This window comes from Pempheris klunzingeri, chromosome 23 (assembly GCF_042242105.1).
Source record: "Pempheris klunzingeri isolate RE-2024b chromosome 23, fPemKlu1.hap1, whole genome shotgun sequence".
NCBI lineage: Eukaryota > Metazoa > Chordata > Actinopteri > Acropomatiformes > Pempheridae > Pempheris > Pempheris klunzingeri.
Window position 1 is genome coordinate 16,126,839 of NC_092034.1, and position 15,967 is coordinate 16,142,805.

The 15,967-nt window shown below is 42.3% G+C and overlaps 1 protein-coding gene across 1 annotated transcript in view; it reads right to left on the bottom strand.

Annotated features, from left to right (window-relative positions):
* ank2b (ankyrin 2b, neuronal) overlaps window positions 1-14,397 on the bottom strand; it is a 119,520-nt gene extending 105,123 nt beyond the window's left edge. Inside the window, 1 exon segment of the mRNA XM_070854674.1 lies at window positions 14,242-14,397. Within this exon segment, the coding sequence (XP_070710775.1) occupies window positions 14,242-14,328 (87 nt within the window). The 5' untranslated portion in view covers window positions 14,329-14,397.
* Between the last annotated feature and the right edge of the window lie 1,570 nt (window positions 14,398-15,967).

The window sequence follows — 15,967 nt, forward strand, 5'->3', positions numbered from 1 at the left end:
TGTCACTCAAGCATTTTTAATCCACAGGGGTGAAATCCAGGTTTTACTCTAAAGCAGCAGATTTAGCAGGATGTCCTGTCTCTCTCCCTGTGACTCTTTCTGTGTGTCAAGGGCAAGAATAATATTAAGGTGCATCTGTATAGACGCCCGTGTGTGTGTAGCAAGTGGCTGTGCCAATAGGATTAGGAAAAACAAAAGGTGATGTTGGTGGCTAGCCACAGTGAATGGGCCCTGTTACAGAGCTGAGCTAACTGGATTAGCCCAACCACTGTGGGCTAGACCGTCATTAAGGCTTCATGGCTTCATGCCTCCAAACACACAGATGGACTGCGTGGATGGAGGGAAGAAAAAAGGGGCAAATATAGAAAGGGAGTTGAAATAGTAAGATGGAGACAAAGACTAACCAAAAGATTAAAGGAAGAACAGACTACACCAAAGAAAATCCGATGACATCATGCCTACATAGTGTATATTAAGCAGCTATGATCATTCATGTTTTGCCAGGGTTTAATTTTCTTTAACAATACAGTTGGAATATTCTCATGCTGAACACGTGCACAATTTTCACTGCCAATGCAAAATGGCTGATGGCTAAAAATGAGAGGCTGCTATCTTATATTTTTGCCATTATTCTTTGGTAATAAAAAAAAAAAAATCCAGCAACTTAAAGCTCAATGTTAGGTTACAAGAGAGGCGGTTTACATCACAATTGTGTAGCTGAGGTGCACAGGCAAAGATAAATAATATAAAAGTTGTTGTCTCCTGAATTTTCATATTATTAATATTCATTTAACCAAAACCACAATCTTTCTCTAACCTTAACCAATTGGTTCCATAGCCCAAACCAAACAACACAAGCATTGCATGTCCCATCATCCAACCCTACCTCGTTCATACAGAATGGCTTCTTCACATTATAGGAACACTTTAGCTAAGAAATCTAACTACTATGTTCTCTGCTAACCATATTTGACAAGGCAAACCAGTAGCACATAAAGGTATTTTATAGAGGGCAGGGTAGGTGGGGTCCAGCATGGTTTAAACAAAGTACAAACACGTCTGCTGTTTTTATAGCTGTTCCAGATGGCCACACTCAGAGGCGAAATGCTGTAATAGTGAGGGGCGAGACACAATGAATATTAGAGATGGGCCGAGGTTTAAAGAATCAAACCAAACCTTTTATCCCTTTTTATTGATTTCTGCAGCGTACGTCTTGTGTAATGTCCTGCCTCCTGCACGATCTATCCAGTCGCCAAATCTTGACTACAGCCGCCGGAGTATTTCCAGTAGGTGGGAATGAATCTGACAAGGACAATCCTCTGTTGTGTGTGAGAGGGCAACTGAGGACAATGTCCGGTCCCGATTCCCCAGATGTCCTGATGCAGTCAATGGTCATGGCGAGGCAGAAGTATGCTGTACCTTCAATTTTTTTTCCAAACTCAAGGGACAATTAGGGAGATATGAAATAAACACATACACCCACTCCATGCCTACCACGGTTGTTTATCCATACACCTGAGATCGCAGCCTTTGGCCAACCAGACAAGGTCTTCAACTGTGGCGGCCTAGGCTTTGGTTGGCAACACAAGTACACACCTGCCAACACTCACCACTAAAAAGCAACTGCAGCAGAAGAGGTGAGGCCTGAGGTTTCTGATTCCGTTCAAAACAGAAGCAAATAACAGCAGAAAATTAAAAGCCACACAACTTGGAACACAAACAGAACTAAACAGAATGGACCTTTAAGGACCTCCAACCGTTTCACCCCTCTGGTCCACTAAAAAAGAATGACAAAAAAAAAAAAAAGAGATCTCACATTCCAGCAAATCTCAACAAATCCCCAGTGAGCCTCTCAGCCTCCAAAGAAAGGTCAATCCTCAATCAGGAAATCGGAGGGAAGCAAACTGCAACAGAGGTCAGAGCCACAAAATGAAAGTCTTTTAATGTGGGGGTGGGGGTGGGGGGGTGTCTTTATACCTGCTGTCTGCAGTGAGGCTGAGATCAAACAGTAGTATCCACACAGGCTGATTTGGCATGAGCAGTGACATCATGTAGCTATAAGGAGATAACCTCTTAGTTACTGTTCTCTGACAGTCCCATTTGTATTACTTCAGGCCTGGAGCCGAAAATCTAGTTACACTGGAATTACCATTGTAAACATGTTGTTTCTTTGGTATGTATGTGCAGGGACATACAGTAGATGGAATGACTATTGTCTCTATACCCTCAGACCCTCCTAGAGATAATTTATTAACCTTTTAGTGAGGGAGGGAGGGAGGGAGGGAGGGAGGGAGCACTGTCTGCAGCAACCCTCACTGAAGTTATTTGAGAAAGAGATTCGTGCCTCCTCCCCTCCCTGTAAACAGAGGACAGATGGTAGGTTACCAGCCTGCCATATGTATAGACTGAGGCATTCTGGGAAATTATTTTGATTGGCTAAATTGACTCTGACAGGCAGTATTAATGTCACCACTTTTAAGCCCACTGGATTGAGAATTTAGTAAAAAAAAGGATCCTGCGCTTTGCTTCCTTTTCAGCTAAAGGTGATCTGGTGTATTTACAGAGCGGGGGGGGGAATGATGGGAGGGCTTTTAGGATTATGTGGCAGAAGTATTACTTGACACTGTGCAAAACTGCTGAACAGCAGCAGTGACGGTCACTATACCATCAAGATCAAACTAAAGGCAAACTAAGACACTCACTTTGGTTTCTACTATAACTCTAATCCGTTTTAAATCTGGGCTCTGTTTCTGCAGGTTTATAGTTTGGAATGACTAGTACTGTGTGCACAAAACATTTTGGAACTGCCGAACAGATTGCCTGAGCAAACAGCCATGAAATGGGCTGCAATGGCAGCAACATAATCCATGAACCCTATCAAAGCGTGTCCAGATAGATAGATAGATAGATAGATAGATAGATAGATAGATAGATAGATAGATAGATAGATAGATAGATAGATAGATAGATAGATAGATAGATAGATAGATAGATAGATAGATAGATAGATAGATAGATAGATAGATAGATAGATAGATAGATAGATCAGAATTGTTGCTATGTTATAACATTTTTATTATTTTAAGACTTAAGTTTTAAAGTTGATATTTTAATAATTTTGCTTTCATGCCTTAAGTAAACAAACTCAGGGACTCAAGCTTATCTCAAGTCAAGTGTTCTGCTGTCTACTTACTGCTGTTTGATAACAACCTCAGTACTTTTAAGGGTACCAATGTCAGTACTAGAGAGAGACTAAGTCACCCCTGCAGCTTGTTCAAGTCCAGTAAATAAATTCTATAATAATAAATAAATAATAGAATACAATATAAATAATAACTAAATAGTATTCTCAATGAATATTCTCAATATTCTCAATTTATTTACTTATTTGACATCTTTACAACTGAGCAAAACAGTAAAGCACCAAATAAAGGTACAGCTGGACAAAGGTACCAAATTCCAGGTACTGATACTGGTATCGTTTCAAATGTTAACAGTCTAAACCCAACAGGGCAAGGTTCAATACATGGTGCTAGGAGGGAACTGTCACGAGGGTCTAGTGGTCAAGCTTTATAGCCCTGCAGCACACATAGCATGTGTAATAGGTTGGACTGTGGATTATTCAAAGCCACCTTTCATCTTTGGTGAAAAAAGCCCAATGTGAATAAATGTGTTACCTGCTGTAAAGAGCGCTAAGCCACTTAGTGTGACATCATTCCACGTTTAGGTTCATGTCGTGATAAATGCTCACAATGCTCAGCTTTTTGTTATTTTTTACCTCATCTACCATCCAGGCACATCCAAACTCCTCAGGGGACTGCTGTACTGTGTCAAATACCAACATCAAGTGTATTGTCCTCCTCTTCCTTCTCTTTCCTCCCCCTGTTTCTTCACACTCCACTGAGTTGAAAGCCTTCCCCCCACCCTCCAATCCCCACCCAAGCATATCCCTACCTTCTTCTTTCTAATGCTTCAGCAGCTATGCCACACCAAAATCACTTCAAGAACCACCAGTCAAGTCTAACACACCCATATTCAGCTAATATGTGGTTCCAGTGAAGCTTCTTAATCACTTGCATTTTGATTTTCTAATGTGACCCCCCCCCCCCCACACACACACACATTCACACACACTTTTAATGACTTCTGCAGTCTCAAAATTATTCAACCCCCTGAATAGAATTGCTCATAAGACCACTCATTTGCACATCAAGCACACCTGATGCAACTAATCACGGGCCTCATTAGCTGCATCAGGTGTGCTTGAGATAGAACACATCAAATACCAGGACTGGCTAGGGGTTCACAGTGACATTTGGTTGGATGTTAGACATAAAGGGAAGTCAAGAGAATTGTAAAATTCCAAAAGTTAAGAGAGGAGATCACTGCCTTGCACAAACAAGGAAAAGGATACAAAAAGACAGCAAAGGCGCTGAATGTTCCTAGAGATGCTGTTGGAAGCATAGTTCACAAGTTTAAAGCTAAAAGAACACTGGCTGGGCTACCTGGACGTGGCAGAAAGACGAAGTTATCAACAGCTGCCGCCACATTTCTGAGACATTTGGGCAAAAACCCTCGAGTGACTGCAAACGATCTGCAGGAAGACTTGGTGGCAGCAGACACTGATGTCCATGTCCGAACTACAAGACGTTCACCACTACTGAACCAAAAGCACAAGACAAGCAGCAGGTCATAAAAGCAAAAGGGTGCTCTACTAAGTACTAAAGATGCTTGTCAAGAAGAGGTTGAATCATTTAGAGACTTCAGTCGTCATTAAAAGTGACATATCGTATTGAATTTGGAGAAACCACCTGAAATATTAGTTGTGTTGAGCCATCAATTCTTGTCTTGAGTTGTTCACTGAACACAGCTGAAATAAGTGTGCAGCTGTAAAATCTCACCACTTCATCACTTTGTCACACTGATCTTTACCTTTGATCACTAATGCCTTGATCAGCCTTGATCAGCCCGCTCCTGATGAACTCTGAAAATCCCTGTTGTAGACTCTCCAATAGACTTCCATATCAATGGAGGACATAACCCTGTATTAACTGTAAAACCCTCATCCCATATCAAATCACACCGGGAAATTAATCTTTTAAAGGAATGTTGGAATTGGTCCAGTAAATAAGAGATCGGGGGGGGGGGGGGGAGATTTAGAGTGAGGGACAGAATGGGTGATGAAGAGAAAAAAACAGAACCGGATTTTGTGAACTTATTTTCTTCTTTATGCTCTCCAGTCATCTTGTGTTGACTGCTTTGACTCCTCTAATCTACTTTATGTCTTGTGTTCTTTCACACCAATAAGAGTATTAGAATGAGTTTGTTGGCTGAGCGCATTTGAAACACTCACATTCTGTCCCACGGAGTCATGTCCTTGAGATTTCATTTGACGGACATGAGTTAATACTGTAAATCTAATAAGGTCTACGGTATGAGGTGTGTATTTGGATAACATGTAGGCAGTGCCTGGGAGATTAATAAACACCAATACGCACATGCACACATGCATGTCTTCACTTTGAGAGGCGACGGTTATATAATATGGTTTTTAATCAAGCTGGATCAAGGCCACTTCTGATACGGTGCTGTTTGAAATCATTCCTTTGGGTTAAGGTCCAGCCCAACGCCCGCACACAAAGCCTGGTAAGCTTTCCTTTCTAATTACTTTGGCTCTCTCTGTATACCTCCACACAGTACTAGTCACAGGGCCCAATGTGGCCCCTCAGGTGATGAAGCCTGGAGAATAAAACATGACGTAACCAGCTGAAAACAAAATGGAGCTTTTGTAAGACTGATGATTTGGTAATGACCTTTCTTTTTCTATTCAGTTCTGCATAACATTTCTCCTGAGGCTCATGGATGGTTGAAATAAAGTGAAAACGCAAGTCAATAACAGAGGTTGGCCTCAGGTCAGTAGCTCCCCAGATTCATCTCATGCCTGCAGAAGAAGCTAAATCATTTTACTCTTTGCATTAAAAAACACATTCAGCACCAACTCTGTCCATAAACAATACGTACAGTCAGAAGAAAATCAAAAAAGGAGCAATTAGACTCCCACACAATTCATACTTCCAGAGAAAGCTGCTACTATAAACATCGATTTCATGCATTCCCTCAACTTTAAAAAGTCAAAAGTTAACTTAAAGCATGATTACGGAACTTTCAGGGTTTTTGCAGAAGAATACTATAATACTTGATGCACTTCACCATCAGCCTACACCCACGTACAGCTGGCTCAACCCCCAGCTGGAAAGAAAGCTATAGATGGCCTAAATTCTGTGACACAAGAAAGGCAAGGAAAACAAACCTGCGTCTAGTGTTACAGTGCTACTTTATGTGCTTGAATGCACAGTGATCACAGCTAATCATTGTCTCCAACCTCACTGGATTATATTTCACTCCCAGTGAAGGGCGATAGAAGAGAACAAAGCACAGAGGACCAATATCGCATTCCAGTAGACGTTTGTTTTCTGGGGCTGATTGCTGGGTCTGCTCAATCTGCCTCCCACTACCACCACTAAGGTGGAACCTTTCATTAAATATCAGACTTGTGTCAGTCAGTAAACTCCGATTACTTCATGGGCTGCAATGTAATGTTACATGACAATAAAAAAAAAAACTGATATAAAAACTGTTTGTTTGTTTGATCCTGATCTTGATATTGATCTTTTTAAGTATTCTAAAGCTGCAACAGACCTTTAAATGACTGAAACCTACAAGATAATACAGTGAATAAGGACTGTTTCTACCTACGCTGACTTTTAAAGTCGTACTTATCGTCTAAAAAGATAGAAATGAACATCTCTTCAGATACAAGGGTGTTATGGGTAACCATAGGTCACAGACACTGGCACAACAGCCAATGTGCATGTTGCACATGTGCAACATGTTGTGCAGCCCAGCCGTCACACTGATGATCCTGGCTGATCCACGTTCCTGCTGGTATAAATGTATAAAAAGAAAACAGCCACACAAACCTCTCCAAACAATACTTGGCAGGTTCCCTATCAAGGACACATTGAACAACTGACATAACATAAATTTCAGTCTCATTTTTCCGTCCGTCCCAGAAGCCAAGAAACAGTAGTTGATTGAAAAAAGCTTGCCTAGCTACCTTGATGCTGTTGCCTAGCTAACTTATCTCTAGACTGTCACCGCCTGACCCTGATGGATCCGGTCCAACTTGGTGCTTTCAGTCATAACAAAATATCATGTTACCGTCTGCCTGCCTGCCTGTCGAGATTTCATCCAATTGTGACTTTGCACTTGGTGGGTGTGTTGCCGAGGATCCAACGAAGTGAAGTGAGAGCTCTCCGGGACATTTATTAGTAGTGTGTTACTACCGCCAGAAGTGCACCCTTTGTAGTGTGGAGCTACAGACCGAAGACATTACATTGTCTACTCAATCAATCCTACTGGCAGATAAAGGTGTCTTTGGCATTTTCCTCTCTTTTGATACATTCAAGAAAGCGCGTCTGTGTGGATCTGACGGGATGCACGGGCCACAGGTGCCATGGAAACAAGCCAGAGGGAATAGAATCTCAAACGAGCCGGAGGAGATGAGGAAAACAGAAGGGGAGAGGAGTTGAGGCGTGAGACATGGATATGTAGCTGGTGATGGGAGTAATAACAAAGAAAGTACCAGGGCAGAAATGCATGATGAGCAATGGTGAAGGGAAATGTGCATTTGCTGTATGTATGAAAACATGCCTCGATGCTTACAGCTGGTGGTAGTCCCTTGTGAGAGGGCTTTGAATCATAATATCTATATATTCATGATTCTATATTCTTGGAAGATTTTTGTTTGAAAAGCCTTTTGGGTTGGGTTTTAAAAGGCAGTGCAGTCCTTCAGCTCAGTGTTTCAGAGCTGCACCCTACTATCTTGTGGGAGCTGTCTAGGTAGTGCAACCTCACACTCTGTGGCCTAATGGTCGTCCGCTTTGTGACCTCCCTCCAAGGCCGAAACTCTCTGACTTGCCAAACACCGTGCATCATCTGAACCGGAGAAGCCCCATCGATCCACATGCCATCCCAGAGTCCCTGGGCATTAATAACAGATAGATCCTCTCATCAATAAATAATCCCTGGCTGTCCATAAGTAAGATGGGCGACGCCTGCTTAGCGTACGGCTGAACATTCCCCCTTCAGCGAAGAGCTGGCTCTCAAAGCTGTCATTTAACATCAATATCGCGCTAATGCAGGACTGACAGTCGCTGAACCAGGTTTGCCAGTTCATCGGGGAAACAGTCATTTTGGCTGAATCCAATCTGTAAGGTTTATGTGCTTAACCTTCGGGCTGTTGGGCTTCATTCTAATTATCTTGATATCTGATTGAGCTTTGGAATCTTCAGGAAAGATTCATGGAAAGTTGCATAAGAAGAAAGAAGAAAGAAAATGTCAGATTTCAGGCAAAAAAATGAACATCCTGAAAGTGCTTCTGGCTCATTTTAAAGGGATAGTTTGGGGTATTTTTGAAGTGGGTTGCATGAGGTGGTCAGTGTATTGCCTACGCTCAATGGCAGCCTGCAGGCCCACAATGTGAACAGAATATTTGCACAGCTTTACCTTGCCATCAGACAGCACATAATACAGTATGCATGTATATAATACAGGGACTCCTACGCCCACACTTCAAGAAAATCCAAACTGCCCTTTTAGGTAACTCTCCACATAAATACTGACTTGATTTATGTTGTCATTGATATGATAAATACAGCACAGATGGCAAAAGATTTTAGTCTCAACTAAGCAGCTCACATGATTTGTAACCTAGTTTGTCGTGTCATTCACAAACAGCGGGGCTAGTGAAGCACTTAATGAGGTAGCCGTCTAAAAAAACGCCTCCAGTTTGTTCAGTCATCATCTGTTACGGCAGCATGAGTCTGAGTGGAAGACGACTCACGGAAGTTATTTCCTGATACGAGCGCACATCCATCGCGCCATAATGAGATTACACACTGACTGAACCCTTTTTTTTTTTTTGTTCTTTAGCCCCCAACTTTTCACTCAGCAGCTTTATCTTCATCTCTGTCGCTTCAGTTCCCACCTATGGTACTGGTTTCGTTGGCGTAAGAGGAGAATCTTCATCTAAACAACCTGGATCACACAGCAAGACATCAACACAATCATGACTGCCCAGGGAATAGCCGCACCCCTGACCTCATATAAGGGGAGAGTCAAGGACGGGGATTGAAAAATTACAGTTTGTAATTAGATATTAAGTAAAGTGAACTGAATTATCACTTTCCTGACAAAAACCAGAATTGGACATCTGACAATATGCCGTCAGAGCCTGACATGTTGCCTCAGATGTTTTCAGCTCAAGGTTTTCTTTTTGGCAGCAAGACAGTTGGTCACCATAGTGATGTCTGGGTGCCATCCTCACAGGCCATCTGTGTTGTAGTCGCTGTCCAAAAAAAGAGGCAGTGTGGAAGGATCAAACACACACACACACACACACACACACACACACACACACACACAACTCACTCACATACACTTATCAAAGCAGGCCTTGGAATACATAAAAAAAAATATATACATTTTAAAAAGAAAACTAGAAGAGAATGCTAGTATACACACTCGTTGGTATTCATGATAGCATGAATACATGAATGTTTGCTGGCACGCATAGATACACACTCAGAGGCATCCACAAACACACACACACACACACACACACATTGATGATTTACGAAATCAGCTTTCAACACACACACACACACACTCAGATTTTACTTAAAAGTGAAAGTACAAGAAGTAATAAGAAAGTGAAAGCCTAATTCAGTTCAAAACAGCTGGGTCTTATGGCTACTTGTGCACATCAGCACAAACACACTCACACACAAGCTTAATCTCAGCCCGGACAGTAACCTAAACCTAATCCTGGTTCCCCATTTAACTGCTTCATCGTTAAAACTGCTACGGCTCAAGATTTGGATGAAGTCTAAGAATACATCAGACGAGCCAAAGAGAGCTAAATGTGGAGTCTTTTGGCCGATGCTGAACTGAGTCACAGTGTGAACAGTGACTGGGTCAGCTAGACACACTGGATACTTCCTCTTCAACCACTGAGCTATTTCCAGACAAATCAGACCAGACAGTAGAGAAGTAACAAAGTAATTGTGTCATTCCGGTCGATGGCAGTCTTCATATTAGAATTGACTTTCTCTGTCTCCGCTCTGCCTCCACTGACCAAGACCTCCTCACTTATAAACATCTATCTTTAAAAGTGCAAAGTCTAAGCCCAGTGTCCAGTGTCTAAAAGTCTAAAGTCTAAAAGTTGATCTGAATGTAATACTTGGAATGCATGGAAATCAATAGGGCTCTTCATCTAGGGAAATGGACAAATACCTTTTCTATTTTAGGTAGAAGAACAAAAAATAACAAAGGTCAGAGGGTAACCAAAATCATTACAATTTAGTGTCCACTATTACCTGCAGACCTTTAATTTCTACATAATACGTCATGGCACCATTTGGCCTCCAGTTGTCAATACATCATACTTTTGACATGCATTAGAAAGACAGGCTGGCAGACATTACCATCCACCCCTAGTTATCCACAGTAGTGTCATTTATAAAAACAACTGTTTTACCACTTGAATGATGGATTCTAAATTCTCTGATTAAATCAAATTGACTTCCTGTTTTGGTACCCAGTACGTCTTTCCCAGGAAAAATCCATTGACTCACAAGAAGTGATGCTACCGATACTCCTGGATTGTTTGAAACAGTGTGGAAACCTATATGGTGCCCATCCTGTCGGGCGGATGGTTCTCCTGCATAGATGGCAGAGGAAATGAACTAACTGACCAGCTATGCATCATGCATCTGATTAGTGCCTTCAATAATCCAAGTTATTCCACAAGATTAATACAGACGATAAGGTTAGATGCAGTGGCAAAGTGTTTTGCAGTGATATTTAAGGAATCAGGATGAACAGCTCTAGCCACCATTATACATGGATATCAAGATTCTTTAGATGCTGATAGTTGGGACGATATCACTCAGAATCTTATAACTGCATCCTTTCAGCATCGCATTATTAATGCATTATTTAGTAACGGCACAAATGAGTCTGCAGCACAGAGCAGTGTCAGTGTCAACTCTTTTTATCATCTCATGGCAACATTTATATCAATATTAACTTTTTTTTATTGTCTACTGCCAACATTGTTTGACATCCGGTGCCTGTAGCCAATGAAACGCTAATGGTTTTTAATATCCAGTGGCAAAGGTTTAGTGCCCAATGCTTCCCTTCAATATAAAAATGTCTAAGTATCATTTCAGATGTAAGACATATACAGCATCATATATAATAAATAAAAATAAAAGGTAAACATAAGCACGAAGCAAATTTGCTGTAGACTTTTCATTCCTAACCGATTATTGCTCAGCTTACAGCCAATAAAAGAGACAGGCTGGGCAACAAATCCTGATGATGTGCTGTTATTTGACAGAATGCAGCAGTCTTTTTCCAAATGACAAACTGCTGAATCACAGACAAACACCGGGGTTGAAAATCCCTGAACTCTCACATCTGATGAAACATGAATCTTTTCCAAACTGTCCTCGCCCTTTGGGACAGACAGCCATGAACCTGAAACCGTCTGCGCTCATCAGAAAACGAAACCTGCATCTTCATCATCACTACTCGCCTTCCTTTACCTTGAGAGAAACTAAACCCCCTTTGGATCAGTGTGAGGGGGAGAGTTTTAATTGAGGCAGTGGAAGATTAAAGAGCTTAGGGCTTTCATGTAAGAGCCAAGAACACACTGTATTAAACAGAGGCTTTCTACCGGCTGAAAACATCAGCTCATGTGTGTTTGTGTCCAATTATGAGAGACTGCAGCAGCAGACATAAGGGGAGCACCTCACTTTGAGTGAATTGGCCTGCACACCGCAAAGATCAGCTCCCACAGGCCACCATGGGGGAGGGAACATATCAATAATTCATCGAATGATTCTGAATGCCCCCTGCTGCCAAAAGCTTTACCTAGAATCAGCATTAGCAGCTTGCACTTCACACCTTTGTCCTGCATTATAAGAATGTGAAAGCACGGGTAAAGTGAGATGGATTTCTGTCGTGTAGCGGGTGTTTGTCACTGCTCAGTCTGGTTTCTCATTTTTATTTCAGCTCAGATTGATTAATAACATTTTTGTGCGACCGACCAATCGCAGTAGAGGAAGCTGGGATTTAAATCAGACTAATGTCATGCAGTCCAAAGGCGGGTAAAGCTGTCGTATCACGACGTGTTTGGCCAAATGTGGAAACACGTGTAAACCAGCTTGCTCTTTCTGGAGCATTCAGCTGCTCGTTTGCTCTCCTGAAGGTACGAACAGATTCTTTCTGTTGACTTGACATAATGCCGGCTCACGTTGACTTTCGTGGTTTTTGTAAGTTCTTGAAATGAAAGAAAAGAAGTTTTCTGGTGAGTTTGTGTGTGCATCATTTTGAATTTTTTCTTAATATTACCCTGCGTTAGTGACGTGTTGGTTACACAAGCAGCTGGTTAACATTTACATATCCTCAGGTTTTGTTTTCGATGTGTTTGCTTCCTGTGCTTCTCCAAGCTTTCTCAGCCCATTAAAGGCGCAGACATGTCCCTAAGGCAGGAGGCATTCTGGTCTATGAATGGAGGCGTGGCTATATGTTAATAGCACTGTTTTGTTTTTAGTTATTTTAGGGGGGTGGGGGGGGTAAGTGGCTATTACTCCTGTGCTCGTCCATGAAAGGATGCTTGGTGATAATCAAAACTAATCACCGTCCGTGGTGGTGAAATGGCAGAAGGAGGAATGTTGCCAAACTCTTCATTCACATCATTTCAGGATTCTCAGCCGGTGTGGGTGAGGTTCAGAGAAGTGCAAGACAGCGTGGTTCAAAGACTGACATAACTAAATTAGCATGACAGCATTGAATCTGATGGCAACCATGAAATAACAGGGTGTCAGACATCCCTACTTTGCTACTTGTGCTTAAAGTAAAAAAGACTCTGCGATGGATTTGGCCAAAACGGTCTCCTTCTGTTAGCCTCAACACCTGCCAGCCACGGCGCGCAGAGTACATCGAAATGCATTAAGGTTGGATTCTGTGTCCTTCTGGTCTGAGGGAGGACTGGACTGTCACTTATATGAGTCAGACGAGCAGAGAGAAATGGAGGGAGAAAAATCAGCACGGGGGGGGGGGGGGGGTAGACATAGACTGAGGCCATGTCAATGCTAATTTAGATACATTTTAAAACAGAGCAAAGCTGACATATGATGGTGGAGATGGGATGAGAAAATGCTCATGAGTTGTTTTGGAGAGCAATGAGGAAACATATTTTGTTGCTTAGGTTGCTGGAGTTGTTGGCAAAGAAAGAAAAGAATGAGCATTGTTCTTTGGTTGGTTGCAATAATAACCAAATTAATATATTTAAATGTCATAATAAGAATGGCTGTAAGAATAAAAAAAAAAACAATAACAGAAATAATATCTCCATTCTTGTATTCTGAACTTGTGTGAATAATAAACCGCTCATATTGTCTTTATGCACGCTAAATTCTGTGCCTTCATTAAAAGCTGGCACAGAGAACGATGATGGGTGTGTGCTGGCTGCAGACGCAAAACAATGACGATCAATAATCTGTCACGGGTGTTAAAAAGACCTCCTATGCTGAGGCACACGGGATAACAAAACCCTCCTGAGGGCCGATATCTGCGCGTAACGCCATCCACAACAACAGGCACACAAAGAGCGAGTGGAGCAGGGACCCACCCTGTCAGCATGGGAGAGGAGCCTCCTCCTACTATTCACTACCCAGAGGTGTTCACAACAACAACAACACACTGAGAGACGGAAGAAGAGAGAGGGGGGGGGGGGGGGGGGGGCAGAATGGACATGAGGGAGCAGTGAAGGAGTAAGCCATCAAGGAAAAGAAAAAAAAAAAAGATGGAATCAGCAGAAAAGGAGAGCTCCCACTGGGCTTGGATGGAGAAGGAGATGGAGATGGAGATGGAGAAAGAAAATCAAGTCAGCATTAGCAGGAATTAAGATTTACTATAAGCTGACCAAACAACTGGCCTTAAAAACAAAACACTCCACTATTCTCCACCTGCTCCACCTCCTGGTCCTGCTCTCTTGCTGGGAGTAATTAGGCAGCCCCCCCCCCCCTCCTCCAGATCAAGCCCCCCTCACACACACACACACACACTCCTCACACTCTATCCCATGTGGCTGTCAATGTATTCTTTTACCTTCTTGGGTCTCTTTCTTCTCTGTCCCAGCCCATTGAGGCGATCGCTGGGGTCCAGCCTGTAGTGGGAGTGGTTGTCCTCACTCATTCTCTTCCCAAAAACTACCACTCCACTTTTCACTCCAGTGTATTCTTCCTCTCTTTTCTTCTGCCTCCTCTCTCTCTATCCACTCGTCTCGTCTCTTTCCCCCCCTCAGTGAAGCGAAGCGAGCCGACCTCTCTCCTCTCTGGTCCTCGCTCGCTGGCTGTGTGTAGCGCTGAGCTGAGCCGGATCGGGGAGGGGGAGGAGAGAGGGGAGGAGGGAGGGAGGGAGGGAGCACAATGGTGTTGCCATGGCAGCAGCTGCCACCAGTATTTATCTGGAAACCTTGCTGGCAAACCAAAATAGTTGCCACACGCACATGAACACACACACACACACACAAATATGTATGTCTATGAGCTCCTACATTTCCACCACATTTGTCGATTGTTATTCCTTTTGTAACCCAGCAAGGTGAAAGGAAACACTTATTCAAATTGCAGATTACAAAACAAAGCCGAAAGCTCAAATGTGACGGCGACTGAGCGATGATACATGAATCAAAAACAAGATCAAATATTAAGCTCGTTATTATGAGAGCATTCAAATAGCAGTGGTGAATTACACCGAGAGAAAAAACCTGAATGGAGGCACAACTGTGTGTGGATGTGTTGTTGCTACAGATGATGTATAAGCTCAAGTAAGCAGTGCTGACAGCATTTGGCGAATTGATTAGTCAATAAATATAAACTATCGGGAGCAATTGCTGTTTTTCAGCCTGTAAAATGTGAGGATTTGCTTCTCCCAAACATATTTAATGTGCGATCATGTAACCCAGCGCGCTCCTTTTTCTTTGGATCACTGCGGACTGAAGGCAGCACTGTTCAATACTTCCCTCAGTTGTACTGTATTGAAATGTTGTGCAGTTTTTATGTGGATGTCCAATCTGTGTCAGTGGGAAAGGTAGTCAACTGAACTGTCGCCGATGCAAACCCTGAGACAGCAATGCATCCGTCCTTTATCGCTTCAACTGACAGCATTTACTATTCACACTGACTGGGCATCCACACAGAGAGCGGCAAAAGTTCCCCTTAAGTATAAATGTTTTTTTCATTTGCTTGAGTTTTGTTTTTCTATCAGCAGCCATGCTGATTTCACTTTCTTCTGACACTTCAGAGACTAAACAATTGAAAATAGATTGAAAATGACAATAGTATGGTTTGTTTTATTAGTTGCAGGTAAAGAGGTGGTTGACTGATTTTAGTATATGAACATACTGATGAAAACAACAGTGCCAAAGACTACTGTGAGCAACAGACACTGTGCTGCAGCAACACCCAGTCAAACAGCCAACCTGCTCATATTCATGTGTTTCTAAGTTTTATCTTAATGGTTCAAACTGTCTCATAAAGTTCCATCAAGCTGATCACTGCTGCGAATCCAGGCCAAGTGCAGTAATATTACAGGAATGAGTATGACTGTGGTAATAAAACTATTAGCATGATATCATGTTTGATACCAGCACATCCCCAATTGCAGCGAGTGACACAACTTTTCCATGATTGCCATTCCAATGCATGCAATGCTGAGTATTCTATGGGATTTTTGTGTCAAACAGCGTAGGAAAAGTTTAAAATGACAACATCTAAATGTGGCTTATTCTCATTATTGCCTGATCTTTCATCTCTTACTTTGAAACTCTTGA